Genomic DNA, 18,379 nt, shown 5'->3' with positions numbered 1-18,379 from the left:
ACACTGCGCGTGGAAGGAGGGGGGAGGGGCGGCGGCGGAGGGGTGCGTTCCTGGCACCGGGGTAAGAGCCAGCGTCAGCGTGAGGTTACCTTGGAGGTGTCCAGCATCCAGAAAGAACGAACTGGGGCGGTCTGGCGCTCGGGGCAAAGGTTCCAGGGTGTCCGCCTCTCCTTGACTTGTGCGCTCTATTAGGCAGCATCTGATGGAACACAGAATCCCAAACTTCCCGAAGATATATCCTAATAAAATCCTAATCTGTTTTTTGGTCATTGATAAGGCATATTTAGAGCTTAAAAAAAATGATTAGCCTTTGCAAAAGGATTTTCTCTAAGAATACATGCCCTTCTTTCCAAAGATTCTTCTTATGTATTGAAAGTGTTCTTATGCATAATACCATTATAATAGATTTTTTTTCCAGGTTAAGAACAGGGCAGTGTCGCTTTGCTGCAAGTCAGTCTCTGTATTTGGCAGTTCATTTTGTAAGTAGAGTGAAGGTATTTAACCTCCTGCCCAATAAACCACGAGAAATATGTATCCGTTTTTATGCGCTGTTGCAAAAGCTGTATTTATTTTGGTCTTACTTACTTCAACCCACAATGTGATGCATTGCCAATGGGCATGTGTGTTTACATATATACTTTTTGAATTATTCAAGCATCTGTGGTTAATAGTCCCTAGGGCTTCTTTTACAAAGTCTCCTTGGAAGTAAACTTCAAACTCCATTTTCTGGAGAAACGGGGAGCTATATTCAATTCTATTCTATTTTTGAGAGAGAGCGGGGGAGGGGCAGAGGGAGAAACAGAGAGAGAGGGAGAGAATCTTAAGCAGGCTTCATGCTCAGTGGCGAGCCTGCCTCTGGGCTTGATCCCAGGACCCTCGGATCATGACCTGAGCCAAAATCAAGAGTCCCACACTCAACCAACTGAGCCACCCAGGCACCCCAGGAACTGTATTTTAAAATAAATGTTTAAAGTATGTTGTTACATGCACTTTAAAAAACATCTTACAGTACATGTTCTTAAATTGCAGGTAATGCTAAAAGTTTGTGTGTTTAGTTTATACCTTATTTTACATGCAAGCCTGAAGGTATTTAATTTTTAAGATTCTATTACACCGTGCAATATAAAAAAAAAAAAAAAGTCTGAATGAGTCTTGAGAAACACTCAGCTTAATGAATGTACTCCGAAGGTCAATCCTTGACACCTGAAATGTACTATCAAAAATGTATTGTTTGGGTCTGGGAATGTTGGTGCTAGAACTTGGTTATCCTCCTTCTCTGCAGATGGTTAATGACTAGAAAGAGAAGAGTTCCAGAGAAGCTGATAACCATCTGTTTCTTGCTGTGGGTGCTGGTTACAAGGGTGAGGTTCATTTTGAGAAAATTCATGTAGTCACACTTTGCATACTTCTCTGTATTTTACACTTAAACACTTTAAAGTATTTCTAAGTACTTTCCCCTTAAATTTTTAAAGTGAATGTCCCTCTACAGGAGTCCTCCCTTATCCACAGTTTCGGTTTCTGTGGTTTCAGTTACCCACAGTCAACTGCTGTCCAAAGCAGATGATCCTCCTGACAGAGCATCAGAAGGTCACTAGGAGCCTAGCACCAGGTCACAACGCCGACGTCACTCACCTCACTTCTTCTCATCCTGTAGGCATTTTATCTTCTCACATCATCACAAGAAGGGTGAGTATAGTACATTAAGACATTTTGAAAGACGGAGAGACCACATTCACACAGCTTTGCTTTTACTACAGTATATCGTTATAATTGTCCTATTTTATTTTTAGTTATTGTTGCTCTCTTACTGTGCCGAATTTATAAGTAAAACTTTATCATAGGTATATATGTAGAGGAATATATATATATATATATATATATACATACACATATGGTTAGGTACTATCTATCTGTATCATCTGTATCTCGATCTGTCTATAGTTTGGCACTGTCTATGGGTTCCAGTGTTCACTAGGGGGCCCTGGACCATATTTCCTGCACATAAAGGGGGGACTACTATACGGAAACAGATGCTAGCATGGGTCATGAAAACCCATAGTTTCAAGCCACTAAACCTTTTCCAAAGCTGCTGATTACGAGTTTTTGTCCTGTAGTTTTCTTTTTGTGTTTTTTGGCCACATTTATAAGCTGTGGGTTTCTTTTTCTGCTTCTCATAAACGTGAATCCAAGTGACATTGCCCCAACCTTTAAAGTTACACCAAATACCCTCTTCAGTGTTTGGACTTTGGATGTCGTAACCCAAGCTTGATTCTCGGCTTCCTCCAACACTCGCTTACAGTAAGTCCTTAGTGACACCTGACCAAGCTGAGCTGTATATAAGTGAGACCATATAAGGTGATTCAGAGTCATTGGCTTCTGGTGGACTTAAAAAAGTAATAAAGTGAAGACTTTAGAAACACAGTGTGGCAATTCTTCTAAAAGTTAAACATAGAGTATACACCCAAGAGAAATGAAAATAAAAGCTTGTACACAAATAGCATTATTCACCTGCACCGAATGTTAGAAACAACCGAGTTGTGGATACATGGATAAACAAAATGCATTAATCCATGAAAATGGAACGTTTTTGGCCATAAAAAGGAATACTACAACATGAAGAACCTTGAAAGCATTATGCTAAGTAAAAGAAGCCAGTAACAACAGACCACATATTATATGATTCCATTTGTATGAAATTCCCGGAACACATGAATCCATACAGACAGAAAGCGGATTAACAGTTGCATCCGTGGCAGGGGGTGTGGGGAGAGACTGAATGGGGGGAAGGGTGAGAGATAAAGGTCTGGGGTTACTTTTTGAGGTGATAAAATGTTCTCAAATCGATTGTGGTGAGGATTGTACTCTGCTGTGAAGAGACTAAAAACCACTGAATTGTGCTTTAAATCGGTAAATTGTTTCTCAATAAAGATACACGTAGGGGCACCTGGATGACTCAGTTAAGCGTCTGACTTGGGCAGCTTCAAAGAGTGTGGTCCTTGGACCCCAGAACCATTTGGGGGGCCATGTCAATATGCAAGTCTGCGGGCTTCCCTAACACCCATGGAATCCAACAGTCTGGATGAGAGGCCTGGGAACCTGCATTTTAACAAATTCAGAACAACATTGGTGGATGGTACTATTCAGACTCCAGAATATTTACATGGGAATTTTTGTAGGAGAGGGGACTTTGGGTAGCAAATTAGTTGGAAGGGAAGGTAGAGGGTTTGGCTCGAAAACAACCTGAGATGGAAATATGCTGGAGGGAGGGGCTCTGCAGGTCCCCAGTCACACACTGCTGCCCAGGTGACTTGTATGCACAGGGAGGAAGGAGACCACTGTGTTCTAAGGGGAAGGGTACCACATTAGAAGCCAGACTTCCTGAGCCCCAGGCCCTCCTCCACTCTGATCTGGAGCCAGTTCCAAGCTTCTCTAGCTCTCAGTTACTTCATCTGTCAAGTGCAAGTTTGCGATGCTCCATCAGCCTGAGGCGGGGCCATGCAACCAGCTGGAGTCCCTGAGACTTGCAGTTTTGAAGTTCAGCCATTCTTATCTCCCCGATTTCTCAGCTGACCATCAAGACAGCCGGGACCAAGAAAAGCAGATGAACTGGGGTGTGGAATGGCTAAACCTGCAGACCCAAAATACCCAGGACCAAACCGGAGATTCATCCTGAACTTTAAGGCCTTGCGTTCCATGTTCTCATTTTTCCATGAGGTACAGGATTGCATGAGAATTGTGTCAAGGAAACGGAGAGGCAACTTCAATGATAACTGTTTCCCTTCACAGAGAAAGGGCTGCAGAACGGTTTTGTTTTTTTTTTAAATTAAGAGAGGCAAGAATAGAAGAAAGCAAGCAACCCTGAGCAGTGCTGGCAGGCTGGGCCCCCCATTTTTCTGAAATAATGGAGCAGATTTCTAATGCCACTGGCCTCGAGACAGACTTATTTGTTAAGCCAAAGGGCTGCAGCCGTACTGTTCACATTGTTGAAGCAAACACTGAAAACTTCCTATGATGCAAATCCCACAAAAGACAATTCAAGTCCACTGCCCTACAATTTATGGCTTATAAATTTCTAGGGTAGATAAGCTACACAGAGAGATGTAATAAAGTGTGTCTCGTAAGAGTGTGTGTGTGTGAGTGTGTGTGTGTGTGTGAATGTGTGGGTATGTGAGCATGTGTGAGGGTATGAGTGTGTAAGAGTGTGTGTGTGTGTGTGTGTGTGTGTGAGAGAGAGAGAGAGAGAGAGAGAGAGAGAGAGGGAGAAACCTCGTAATAGCCAAGGTTCCTGAAGATTCACATTTCAGTGGAAGTCAAAACTGCAATTCATCTTTGAGCAGAGACTATTCTTTCTGTTCTGGGGAAATCTCTTCAACAGGCCTTTCAGTGATGCAAATGTGAAGCCTAGACCATTTGGAAACAAAGATGTTTCGGAAAGAGCCATGTAATAACACGCATGAGAGGCTACCTCTGGCCGGTGTGAGCAGTGGTACATAGCCTCCTCCACTAAGGGGCTCTTGGTCTGGGTGCTTGTCAGACTCACCAGGGGAACTTTGAGAATATATACAATTTCGGGGTGCCTGGGTGGCTCAGGCGGTTAAGCGTCTGACTTAGGTCATGCTCTTGGCTCAGGTCATGATGTCACGGTTTCTGAGTTTGAGCCCCTCAAGGGGCTCCGTGCTGACAGCTCAGAGCCTGGAGCCTGCTTTGGATTCTGTGTCTCCCTCTCTCTCTCTGCTCCTTCCCTGCTCACACTGTCTCTCTCTCTTTCAGAAATAAACATTTAAAAAATTAATATATATATACATATACATATACATACACATATGTGTGTGTATGTATACACATACATATAATTCACACAGATAATTTGTAAGCCCCCAGTTGTAGAGATATTGACTTGTGAGCTCTGCACTGGGGTAAGGCCCATGCAGATATACTAAGTAAAAAGCTCCCCAGAGTTTGTAGATGCCCTCAAATATACCTCTGTGACTGTGTAAGTGGGTGTGTGTGTGTTTTCTTCTTTCCAGCAACCATTCATGGAAGAGAGAATCTCAGGCCCCCCAAAGATTGAGTCAGAGGATGGGCATTACTGCCCAACAAGCTGCAGAAGAGACAATAAAAGGGACTTGGCCTGGGCTCATGTAGACTGAGCTGGACATGCCCCCACGTACTGGGTTTTTCCAGACTGACACACCCTAACTGGAAAATGTACAAAGTCACTGGATCTGCTATGTCTTAGCCATTGACCTACTGAAGACCACACAGTCACCCCGGGGGCAAGAGGTGGGGTATCCCCAGAAGGAGAAGGCACAACTACTGTCTGCCATCCAGCGGGAGGGCCTTCCTGGGACAGGAAACGAGACCTGAGGAAATTTGGAGCTTAGGTCCAGGAAGAGGAACACCACTTTGCTTGACTGTCTGCCATGACCCAGCTTTGCACACATTATTTCTAACCCTCGTAGAATAGGTCAGGTCGATCCTTGGCTTCACTGGGCCAGAAAGAAGAAGAAAGGGAAGGATCATTATTCATCTTTGTGCCTCCTGCACTCATAGTCCCTATTTGCCTTTCAACAGTCCATAAGGATTGCCGAAAAATAGTTTCTCTGCATGCAGTGTTATGATATTAAATCACTCTCCTAGCACTTCTGAGCCAGTAAACAGCTGCCCTTCTATTGGTCTGTGCATTTGAAAGTTCTGTGCATTCGAAAGTTCTATGCATACTTACCGGCACACCTAGTTCTGATTTAACAAATTGGCATCCTGACATAATGTCAGTCTTTTGTGCCAAACTCATTTCTACTTTTGGACTTTCAAATGTGCTGTTCCCTCTACAAAGAACACTGTTCCATGCCTCCCCCTTGGTACCCAACTAAAAATCATACACATTTCCTGGGACACTTCTGCCCATCCCCAGACTACAAGTTGGAGCTCCTTTGTCCAGGAGATCATCCTCAGCATCCCCATGGGCCACCCCAGAGATCACAGGAGGTGAGTCTGCTTTGTGCTTTGTATCACCTTCTGCTTCCCTTCATAGTTTTCCCCACACCGTATTGTGATTGCCTGATTTCTTGTCTAGATTCCTGTCTAGACTCTGCATGTTGGACACACCCATATTGTTGAGCATGGTCAAGACAAGATCTTTTTTGAAACGCTGGAAGTTCCTGTTCCTGTTCAGCCCTACCAGCAACTGCTGATAAGAGCATGTAATTCGTTCTACCAAATGAAGTGCAGCCATGAGTCCTCCTTGCCATCTCTCAAAAACTAAGTCTGCCCAGACCATCTCTGAAGCGTAAGGTTTGGTTACGAAGGAGTTGGCTGTTTGTTCAGATCCTTTCCCCCAAAGCTCAAGAGCCCAATATATGTCAGTTTGAATGGAAAGAGATGAGCACTGGGTGTTATATGTACGTGATGAATCACTAAATTCTACTCCTGAAATCACTATTACACTATATGTTAACTAACTTAGATTTAAGCAAAAAAAAATTTAAATTTTTTAGAAGAAAATAAAACATTTAGAACATTAAAAAGAAAAAGGATTCTTGGATCTACCCCCATAGACACAGCAGTTTCTAAAAAAATTATTTTTGTAAGCATCTATACCTGCCAGGATTTCTGACTTTAAGTGTGTTTTTAATACACTCTTTTATATTTTTTTGTTGCATTGGCTTTATCTTAAATAACAAATGTATTAAGTTATATGTACATCACATGATTATTAAATTATTATTTTAATTATCAAATTAAAAAATGAATGGAAAGAGGTATATATTGCCCACCAGAGATAAGAAACAGTGATGTAACCTGCCAGGACTTTTCTCTCTATCTCATGACATTCTGCCAGGCTTGTCCCCATGATGGCAGACGGGACTGTAGATACTCCGGCATCTCATCTTTACAACGTGCAGCCAAGAAAAGGAGAATCCTTCCATCTCTCCAACGACAATGATCCTTAGAAGGATCATGATTAGGGGCTCCTGGCTCAATCGGTTGAGCGTCCAGCTTCGGCTCAGGTCATGATCTCACGGTTCGTGAGTTCGAGCCCTGCATAGGACTCTGTGCTGACAGCTGGGACCCTGGAGCCGGCTTCAGATTCTGTGTTTCCCTCTCTCTCTGCTCTACCCCTGCTCACTCTTTGTCTCTCTGTCTCTCAAAAATAAACATTGAAAAAAATTAGAAGGATCGTGATTAGTGCAGCACGGCTGGTTTGTTCATTCTTCAACCAATCCCGGAAGCCAGGGCAAATGAGTATTTTAATTGGCTATGCTGGCTCAGAATTCCTACTCTTGTGTTTAAGAAGTACAGTATTCACTGAAAATAAATAAAGGAGAGTGGAATATGCTAGACAAACAAAACCAAATAGCTTCTACACTGCCTACCACGCCTTGGCGCATCCCATCTGTCTGTCACTTTGGTTTGCCATCAGTCCTGCCTGCAACAGAACCTTCACGCCGCCCCCTTGAGAGTCATCCCCCTGGTCACAGGAGCCCCCAGTACCTCCTGACCCCCAAGAATAAACTAGTATACTGTATTCATTGGACCATTTCACGGCACTCTGGACTTCAGTTTGGAGAAGGGCAGGTCCCAGATGAAAGGAAGATATTTGATACTACTTACATCCATCACTCAATACTATAATAACGTCGTGAGCCAGACAGCACACAGTTTCAGAAGAGACCTCCATATCTGAACATCATCATCTGAGTGAAAAAAGACAGCTCAAGAGGTGAAAGTTCCGTTAAGAAACAAGGGACATGCATGCCTTTTGGAGCACTGCCTTCTAGAATCATAGAGGATTACACCTCAAGGACACTGTAGTCATTCTCTAAGGCAGTGATTCCCCAGCTATAGGTCAAGAACCATTTGGACACCATGTCCTAGGTGAAGACCAAATAAATAATATCTTATATGGATATTTTTCCAAATGCACACAGGTATGTTCACAATTGATAAAGAAGCATTTAAAAGCCTTACTGACTCTATCTAAAATTAACAGATACTAAAATACACCTGCCGTCATGTAATGGTCAGAAATATTTGAACTTGAAAAGAAGCTCAGACAATTCAATTCTTGAGTACAAACCCAAGAAACGTGAGTGTTTATGTCCAACAAAAGACCTGCACAAGAATGATCGTAGCAGCTTGTCTATAAGAACTCCAAACTGGAAAGAACTCAAATGGCCATCAACAGGAGAACAGAGAAATAAAATGTGATATTCGTGTGATGGAACACTACCCTGCAATGAAAAACAATTCACTCTTGCGACTCTCAACAACGTGGATAATCTTGAAAACATAACTTTGAGTAAAAGAAGATGGGCATTAAAAAGTTCATCCTGTGTGATTCCTTCTGTATGAATTTAGGAACAGACAACCCTAATGGATGCTGGTAGCAGTCAGATAGTTGTCTGGCAGAGGTTGAGAGCAGTGCATTGGCCCAGGGAGAGACACATCATTTAAAAAGGTTTCAGAGACACTGGAATGTTTTATATCCTGATGTAGATGATGAAGTCTCATATGCATACATATGAAAAAATTTATCAAGCAATGCATGTAAGATTTGTGTACATTTCTATACTAAGCTATAATAACCACAACAAAAAAGTCAAGATACCAAGATACATGAAAAAATTGGGAACTCACCCATTTAAAACTAAAAATTAGACTCTAGGGACGCCTAGGTGGCTCAGTCGGTTAAGCATCAGACTTCAGCTCAGGTCATGATCTCCCAGCCTGAGTTCGAGCCCTGCGTCGGGCTCTGTGCTGACAGCTCAGAGCCTGGAGCCTGCTTCAAATTCAGTGTCCCTCTCTCTCTGCCCTTCTGCTACTCACACTCTGTCTCTCTAGCTCTCAAAAAATAAATCAATATTAAAAACATTTTTTTAATGGGCGCCTGGGTGGCTCAGTCAGTTAAGGGTCCGACTTTGGCTCAGGTCATGATCTCGTGGTTCATGAGTTCGAGCCCCCTGTCGGGCTCTGTGCTGACAGCTTGGAGCCTGGAGCCTGCTTCCAATTCTGTGCCTCCCTCTCTCTCTCTCTCTCTCTCTCTCTGCCCCTCCCCCACTCACGCTCTGTTTCTGTCTCTCAAAAAGTAAATAAACGTTTTAAAAAAAATTTTTAATAAAAATTAAATTCTAATTAAAATTTAAAAACAACAATCTGATCTTCCAAGAGGGTTTGACCACTCTTGCACATTCAGTAGGAGAACAAAGATTGTCCCTCAGGTCTCCTGATCTCCCAGTCAGAGCTGTTTGTGTTTTGCTACATTGAGGTTCTGCATCTGTTGTACCTGTGAAGGTCACAAATTCTGTTCCAACCTGAGCAGCATGGTGACTTCTAGGTTCTTAGAGTCACTCTCAAACCTGGACACTGTATATGACATAAAGACCCCTGAGACACCCCTGATGACTTAGAGGTAGTGTAGTTTGATGAAGGGGCCGTGGATGGCAAATCTAGACATCCTGATCGTATTGGCCTCCTTACTGCACCAGGGCCTTTGCACCTGTTGTTCCCTCTATTTGGAATGTTCTTCCCTCAGATATATCTTGAGTCCTCATTTCATTTACTTCTTAGAGAAACAAGCCCAGACCACCTTATCAAATGTAATACTTCCCCTCCTCCTTCATTCCCTATCCCCATGGTCTGGATTTCTTCCTGACACTTAGCACCATCTGACATTACGTTGTTTTTCACATCCATGACCATATGACAAATATAAGCAACGCAAGGGTGGGAAATTTTTGTTGAATAAGTTTATATTTTCATCTCCTAGAACATGCCTGGTAAAGAGGAATCAATAAACTTTTACTGAATGAATGAATGATTGAATGAATGAAAGGTCTTTGTTTTTTCTCTCACTTACTGTGTGATCTGGAACAAGTCACATCACCTCAATGGGCTTCAGTCTTTTCCATTAACAGAGGTTGGGGAGGGGTGGGCAAGGGAGGGTTTAGACCAGATTATATGCATGGTTCTCTCCAGTTCTAACATGTAATTCTAAATGCTGTCTTCTTAAGGAGCTTTCGTCTCTTTTGAATAGTGATATCCGATTATGAATCACCTCAGTGGGAAAGTACAAAGAAACACGTGTGTGTGTGTGTGTGTGTGTGTGTGTGTGTGTGTGTGTGTGTGTGGTTGTGTAAATAAATGAAGCTGAAAGAGAACCCAGGGCCCTGAAGGCCTGGTGTCGGGCTACCTGCCACTTGAATATCAGGTGTCCCACTCAATGTGGCTATGTGATCTGTCGGCCTCAGAAGTTAGCCCCAGAGAGCAGGAGGTGGGCCCCTCTTCGCCGGAGGGGATGACTAGGGTGCACTTGGCTATGACAGACCTCTGAGGAGACTGACGTATCTAACAACCAACCAAACCACCTTTGCTGGGATTGGGTGGGTCAATGGGGGTGGGGGTGGGGGCAGGGGCAGGGAGCGGGGAACAGTGGTTCAGGGTTTCCAGTGTTCTTGAAAGTGTGGATGGATGCGGTCTGGCGAAAACCTTCGAGGACCTTGGAGGCCACCAGCTACGGACCTTATAAACGGAGACCCTACTGGCAACGTGAAGTGGAGGGGTGGACGCGGAGAAATGCTGAGTACGCTTAACCAGAGGTGAATCTGAAACGGCCCCAGAAAGCAGTGTGCTGTAGAGCCACGGGGCAGGATATGAAGAGTCAGAGGGAACGAGAAGACAGATGTCTCCCGTTTGTGTAAATCTTCTACTCACATCATCTCATGTAACACACCAACAAACCATGCCAGACAGTTAAGTTTTACTCAGAGATGAAAATCTTGAGGCTCAGAGACAGAGAGTGACTTCCTTAGAGTCAAACCACAAAGCCAAAGCAAAGACCTAGGGCTTCCGACTTCTGATCCAGTTTCTTCCCCGTATACCACAGCAGTATTCTGTGCACAACTTTACTTGTGATTCAGGAAAGTGTGGGAGAAGGCCCTCAAATGGCTGAAGTAAACAAGACATTGTAGGGGCCAAGGGCAGGCCACTCTAAGATGGGCCACTCTGGCATACTGATTATTTTAAATAAAAATTAATTTAAGAGATAGTCTATGCAAGAAGCACACTCAGACCTTCCTCTGTTCCTCTGAAAACAAGAAATAAATCTTCCACATGGAAGTTACCCTCCCTGTACCAGGAGGTAAAGAGACCTCCTTATCACAAGAGATAGGAAATTTAGAAGCAAGAGGGTTGTACAAATAACCCTTGTTACTTACTAATTTACTATCCCAGCCCAAACTCTGCTTAGAATTTCTTACTCATTGGAGGCACCTGGGTGGCTCAGTCAGTTAGGCATCCGACTTCGGCTCAGGTCATGATCTCACAGCTCTTGAGTTCCAGCCCCGTGTCAGGCTCTGTGCTGATTAGCTCAGAGCCTGGAGCCTATTTCAGATTCTGTCTCCCTCTCTCTTTCTGCCCCTCCCCTGGTTGTTCTCTCTCTCTCTCAAAGATAAATAAACATTAAAAAAAAATAATTTCTTGCTAATTGAAGCTCCCAAAGCTTTCTTTGTCCTGTCAATTCTTCACAGATTTATTGTCTCTTTGCCTGAAAAGTATAACAATCACCTGCCTTGAACATTTCTTTAGGTTTCAATTTCATTACCGGGCCTCACTGCACATGCAGCCAAGCTTTTTCTTTTCTCCTGTTAATCCACTTCATGTAAAATTTAATTCCTGGTCCAGCTGTAAGAACTTAAATAGTAGAGAAAGAATTTTTCCTTCCCTTCAACATTTTCAATTCTGTCTGCCTGTCCCCATTTCTAAGGACTACCCTTTGTCCTATTCCAACCACACGGTCCCAGACAGGGCTGCCATATTCTTGCCTGACTCCATCCCTCGCCTGGAGACTGGGTCTAGAACAGGTACCTGACATGGGTGGGTCCTTCTAGCTCTTGCCCTTTGGTCAACAATCCATTGGTACATTTCAATAAAATGATTTCCTCATTGTAACTGCAGAGCAGACAAATCCATAAGAATTGTGCAAATAAAAAAGTAGGATATCAGGATGCCTGGGTGACTCAGTGGGCTAAGAGTTCGGCTCAGGTCACGATCTCATGGTTCATGGGATCGAGTCCCATGCGCTGTTGGGATTCTCTCCTCCCCTCTCTCTCTGCCTCTCCCCTGCTCTCTTTCTCTCTGTCTCTCGTTCTCTCACAAAATAAATAAATAAACATTAAAAAAAGAAATAGGATATTCTTTGTAATATTTCCTTAAAAAGAGGTTTAACCAACTTCAGCATCTAAGAGAAAGAAGCCAGTCACAAGAAATCACATTTTCTATGATTACATTTGTATGAAATGCTCAGAAAAAGAAAACTGATAGAGACAGAAAGTAGACTAGTGGTTGCTTAGGGCTGGGGGGAATGGGAGTATAGGTAAAAGGTATGAGGTTTCTTTTTGAGATGATGAATTGTGCTAAAACTGTGGTGATGGTTCACATATCTGTGAATACACTAAAACTACTGAATGATACACTTTTATTAAATGGGTAAATTACACAGTATGTGAACTTATCTCAATGAAGCTGTTAGAAAAAGCCATTCCTGATTTTTTAAATCTCTTAATAAAATAAATGGCATAATTTCTTAACATTGTATCTATCCCAAGTCATCACCAAGAACATATAAGACAGTTTCATTAAATTGAGAAACAAGTTAAGATGCCTGTGTTCTCATGTATCCCAATGTTTATAGCAGCACTATAAACAACAGCCAAAGCAAAAGAAGAAGAAGAAGAAGAAGAAGAAGAAGAAGAAGAAGAAGAAGAAGAAGAAGAAGAAGGAGAAGAAGAAGAAGAAGAAAGAAGAAGAATGTCTGCATTCTCAGGCACAGGTCATGATCTCATAGTTTGTGAGGTTGAGCCCCATATCTGGCTGTTCACTGGCAGCGTGGAGCCTGCTTGGGATTCTCTCTCTCTCTCTCTCTCTCTCTCTCTCTCTCTCTGTCCCTCCCCTGCTTGCTCGATCTCTCTCCAAATAAATAAACTTAAAAATATAAACCACAATTTCTTTATCCATTCATCAGTTGTACTACGTGGCAATGAGAAAGAATGAAATATGGCTCTTTGTAGCAACATGGATGGAACTGGAGAGTGTGATGCTAAGTGAAATAAGCCATACAGAGAAAGACAGATACCATATGTTTTCATTCTTAGGTGGATCCTGAGAAACTTAACAGATACCCATGGGGGAGGGGAAGGAAAAAAAATAAAAAAGGAGGTTAGAGTGGGAGAGAGCCAAAGCATAAGAGACTCTTAAAAACTGAGAACAAACTGAGGGTTGACGGGGGGTGGGAGGGCGGGGAGGGTGGGCGATGGGTATTGAGGAGGGCACCTTTTGGGATGAGCACTGGGTGTTGTATGGAAACCAATTTGACAATAAACTTCATATATTGAAAAATAAAATAAAATAAAATAACACTCTAAAAAAATAAACTTAAAAATAAAAAAGAATGTCTGTGTTCTCCACTTGAAAGGCTGTTCTAAGCTTCCTAGCTAAGGAATGACAAATGTTTGAAAGGATAATAATTATAATTTAAATAAATGACTTATACCTGAAAAAAAGCAGGGTAACCCTAAATATCTGGAACATGAAAGAATTAAAAAAATACATCAAATGCAAATATCTTTCAAGTTCAATTAAAAAGTATTTAAATAGCAAAGCCTCCCATCAGTTTCAAAGTTGGATGGGGGGCGGGGGGTGGGGTGGGGAAGGTACTCTTTATACTAAAATCAGACAGATGCAAATACGGTCAAGTGACCAAGTAGGGTACTTGCAAATTTTGTGAGCAGGCAGACACTCAAGTGTTTGGATAAAATGAATTAGCTAGTGGTCTACACAAGCCACGGTTCTTTTTTTTTAAGTTTTAAGGTCATGTCACAGGCAACCTCAACATGGCAGTGGTGTCGACAAGATGAAATGTACTGGGTGTCTGCACCAGCAGGTCTGACGCTCGTCTCAATTTCTAGTTTTAAATAATCTCAATTAACTGAGATGGTACCAAGTCTCATCTGACTTAAGATACCATCATTTTACATATCACTCAGAAAGACTAACTGTTGCCAAATAAGGTGCCATTGACTATAAGACCCAATTTCAGAAATGTTAAAATGGGAAGGGGAAAAAAAAAGTATATCTTAATTAGATGAAATTTTTTTTGTGAGTGCACATCTTTCACCCTGGGAAATTTTATAATTACATATTCAGAGCTCTCTGGAATTCTATTAGTATTCCTTAGTCAGTGCCAGGTCTGGAAAGGTTTAAAATTTAAGCATTAAAAATGTTAAGGGGATCAAAACCATGGTGTTTGTATTTTGATGTTTAGAGAAACTCTATTCATATCTGATATCTTGTATGTTTGTAACATTGAAAAGAATTTGATCTCTAAGAGTGACAGCCTCATAACTCCAGTTTAAAATGTACAGTTAAGGGGCTCTGGGTCGCTCAGTTCATTGAGCATCCAACTCTTGATTTTGGTTCAGGTCATGATCCCATGGTCACAGGGTCAAGCCCCACAATGCTGAGTGTGGAGCCTGCTTGGGATTCTCTCTCTTTCTCTCCCTCTGCCCCTCTCCCCAGCTCATACTCCCTCTCTTAAAAAAAAAAACAATTGCACATATATATATATATATATATATATACACATTGCACATATGTATATGTATATATATACAATTGCATATATATATATATATATATATATATATATATATATATATATGCAATTGAGTAACTAAGACAAGATGTTTTATTGAAATCCCACCAAGTTCATGTACAGCACTGAGACATCCAAGAGAAGTTTAGGTAGGTTTCCTTTACTTATAACATTAAATTATTGCATTTATAGGAGTTATTTAAGTCTTCAGGAAGATTTGTTTGTTGGGCTAAGCAATTAAAATACTTATGAAGAAAATAAAATATTAAGTGGATAAAAGAAGTTTGAAATGTTGAAGCAGTTTAATGAACTGACTTTTTAAACAGATAGTAATGATAATTGTTAATTTAATTTAATTTAATAATAAAGTAATATTTAAATACCCCTTGAAAAGTGATTGTTAACAACTGCTAGATTTATAAATAGAATTAAAAGTGTTGTAAAAGCTAGAGCCATCACAAACTGAAAGCAACTTTTTTCCACCAAAAGTAAACTTGTAAGGACTATTTTCTACAAATAAAAACTATCCTCAATGTAACCAGGAGCTTCACGAACTGTCCAAAGAGGCACATGACCCTAATTGGCCAATCAGACATCCTCCCTAGAATTTTTTTTTCAAACTGGAGCTGGAAACAAGGGTCTTCGTGGGGGTGTAGATTTGGAGTCCAGGGTCTTGTGAGACTCCCGTAGTCTTGCGTTGGGCAATGTGGAGGAGCCCAGCCTGTTTGGAGAAAGAAAGCTATGGGCAAAGAAATTGAGAAACAAGACCTAAAGAAAGAGAGAGAGTGAAGGTGTACTGGTGGCACTCAAGTTTCAGTCCAGGTCCCGGCTCTTCCCAGGTCCAGCTTCACTTCACACTTCCTGCCCTGGGGCTATTCAACATTTCCTTCAATTACATGAGATAACCTCATTATCATTCCTGCAAAATCTCCTTTTCTGACTACTTGGATTTGCATTTCTGCCTCTGGCAACACAAACATTTCTATATTTCCACTGAACTTTGATAAATTCAGGTAAGAGCTACATATCAGGAATACCCCAGCTCACACGGGAAGACTTGGGTCATAGTTAATATCATCAAGTTGTTAATAATAAACTACGTAGGGAAATTCTGCCATAAAATAGCTTATATTTAAGCTGCTTGTCATTTATGGAATGGTATGCCTGCAATACACAAACATTAGCTCAGAAGCATAAATGTAAGAGCAAAAACCATAAAATCCCTAGAAGAAAACACAGGAGTAAATCTTTGTGACCTTGGGTTAGGCAATGGTTTTTTAGATATGACACCAAAAGCAAATGCAATGAAAGAAAAAATAGATTAATTGGAAACTTTTGTGCTTCAAACCACACCATGAAGAAAATGAAAATGCAATTCACAGAATGAGAGAAAGTTATTGCAAATAATATGTCTGATAAAGGATTTATATGCTAAAGAAATCTTGCAACTCAATAATAAAAATACAACTAACCCAATTTAAAAACAGACAAAGAACTAGAATAGACATTTCTCCAAAGAGGATATATAAATGGCCAATAAGCACAAGAAAAGATGCTCAACATTATTAGTCATTAGGGGAAAAAAAACATAATGAGATACCACTTCACACCCACCAGGATGGCTAGAATAAAAAAGACAAATGGGGTGCCTGGGTGGCTCAGTCTGTTGAATGTCCTACTCTTGATTTCAGCTCAGGTCAGGATCCCAGTGTCATGGGATCGAGCCCCATGTGGGGCTCTGTGCTGAGCGTGCAGCCTGCTTAAGATTCTCTCTCTCTCCCTCTGCCCCCTCAAAACACACACACACACACACACACACACACACACACACACAGATAATAACAAGTGTTGGAGAGAATGTGAAGAAATTAGAACGCTTGCTCATGGGTGGTAGGAGTATAAAATGGTGCAGCCCATGGAACATTCTCCAGGAGAGATCATTTGTTGAGCCACAAAACAAATCTTAACGAGTTTAAGAAGCCTGAAATCAACCATATCAAGTATCAATTCTAACCACAATATGAAACTGGAAATCAGTAACAGTAGAAAAATTCACAAGTAAGTCAAAATTAAATAACACATTCCTGAACAACTAATTAATGAAAGAATAAATCAAAAGGGAGATCAAAACGCATCAGGAGACAAATGAAAATTGAAATTGGATATCCATATGCAAAAAAATGAAATTGTATCCTGATATACCATACACAAAAATTAACGCAAAATGGTAGAATGACTTACATATAAAACCTGAAACCATAAAACTGCTAAGGGAAATCTCCTTGACTATGGTCTAAGCATGATTTTTTTGGATATGACACCAAAAGCAAAAACAGACAAATGAGATTACATCAAACTAAAAAGTTCTGCGCAGCAAAGGAAACAAAACAGAATGAAAGGCAACCAATTACATGGGAGAAATATTTGCAAAAAATATCTGATAAGGAATTGACATCCAAAATATGTAAGAAACTCAAACAACTCAATAGCAAAATAAACAATCTGATTTTAAAACAGGCAAAGGACTTGAATAGATACTTTTAAGATGAAGACATGCAAATAACCAAAAGGTATATGAAATGTGCTCATCATCACTAATCACCAGAGAAATGCAAATCAAAGCCTTTTAGAATGGCTGTTATCAAAAAGACAAAAGATAAGCGTTGTCAAGGGTGTAGAGAAAAAGGAATCCTTGAACATTGCTGGTGAGAACATAAATTGGTAAAACTATTATGGAAAACAGAAAATAGAACTACTGTATGATTCAGCAATCCTACTTCTGGATGTATGTCCAAAGGAAATGAAGTCAACAACTCAAAGAGATACTTGCACTCCAACACTCATTGAAGCATTATTCACAATAGCCAAAAGGGGGAAACAACTATCTGTTGACAGATCAGAATGGATAAAGAAATTGCTATCTCTCTCCCTCACTTGAAAGATAGATATAAGATAGATAGATAGATAGATAGATAGATAGATAGATAGATAGAATATTATTTGATGATAAAAAGGAAATCCTGCCATTTGCAATAACCTGGATGAGTCCAGAGGACATGTGGAATAAGCTAGATACAGAAAGATAAATACTACATGATCTCACCTACATGAGGAATCTAAAAATGTCAAACTCACAGAACCAGAGAGTAGAAGTTGGTTGCCAGGAGGTAGGGGTGGGTATGGGGAAAATATTGGTCAAAGTATGTAAACTTTCAGTTACAAAAGAAATAATTCTGGAGATCCAATAAACAGCATGGTGATTATAATTAATAATAATATATGATATACTTGAAATTTGCTAAGAGAGTAGATCTTAAGTATCCTTACCACACACACACACACACACACACACACACACACACACGCACAAATGGTAGTTATGTGAGGTGATAGATCTATTAATTAACTTGATTGTGGTAATCATTTCAGAATGTATGCACACATTAAAAACCATCAGGTTTTATACCTTTAAAAAATCATGTTGTACAACCTAAATACAGATAATCTTTATTTGGCAATCATCCCTCAATAACGCTAGGAAAAAATAAATTAAAAGTATAATAAAATAAAACAAAACAAAACAAAATAAAATGGTGTGGCCAAATTGGAAAACAGTTAGACAGTTCCTCAAAATGTTAAACATACAGTTACCATATGACCCGTCAATTTCAACCCTAATTATATATACAAGAAATAAAAACCTATGCCCAAACAAAAACTTGTACACTA

At 40.7% G+C, this 18,379-nt stretch overlaps 1 protein-coding gene and 1 long non-coding RNA gene across 3 annotated transcripts in view; one reads left to right on the top strand and one right to left on the bottom strand.

The window, feature by feature from the left end:
• Positions 1-122, bottom strand: part of ENTREP1 (endosomal transmembrane epsin interactor 1) — a 67,757-nt gene extending 67,635 nt beyond the window's left edge. The window contains exon 1 of the mRNA XM_078436039.1: positions 90-122. Within this exon, the coding sequence (XP_078292165.1) occupies positions 90-107 (18 nt within the window). The 5' untranslated portion in view covers positions 108-122. The remainder of the gene's footprint in view (positions 1-89) is intronic.
• LOC144613986 (uncharacterized) lies at positions 111-8,832 on the top strand. Of its 2 annotated transcripts, XR_013551486.2 has the most exons (5): positions 111-479; positions 1,283-1,361; positions 1,531-1,686; positions 5,028-5,988; positions 6,077-8,832. It is a non-coding gene; the product is annotated as an uncharacterized LOC144613986 (long non-coding RNA). The 2 variants fall into 2 exon arrangements; XR_013551485.2 differs by having other exon boundaries at positions 114-479; positions 5,028-8,832.
• Positions 8,833-18,379: the final 9,547 nt, after the last annotated feature.

This window comes from Panthera onca, chromosome D4, assembly GCF_046562875.1.
Source record: "Panthera onca isolate mPanOnc1 chromosome D4, mPanOnc1 haplotype 2, whole genome shotgun sequence".
Lineage (NCBI taxonomy): Eukaryota > Metazoa > Chordata > Mammalia > Carnivora > Felidae > Panthera > Panthera onca.
The sequence above is the reverse complement of the archived record's forward strand: the minus strand, read 5'-3'. Positions and strand labels throughout refer to the sequence as shown.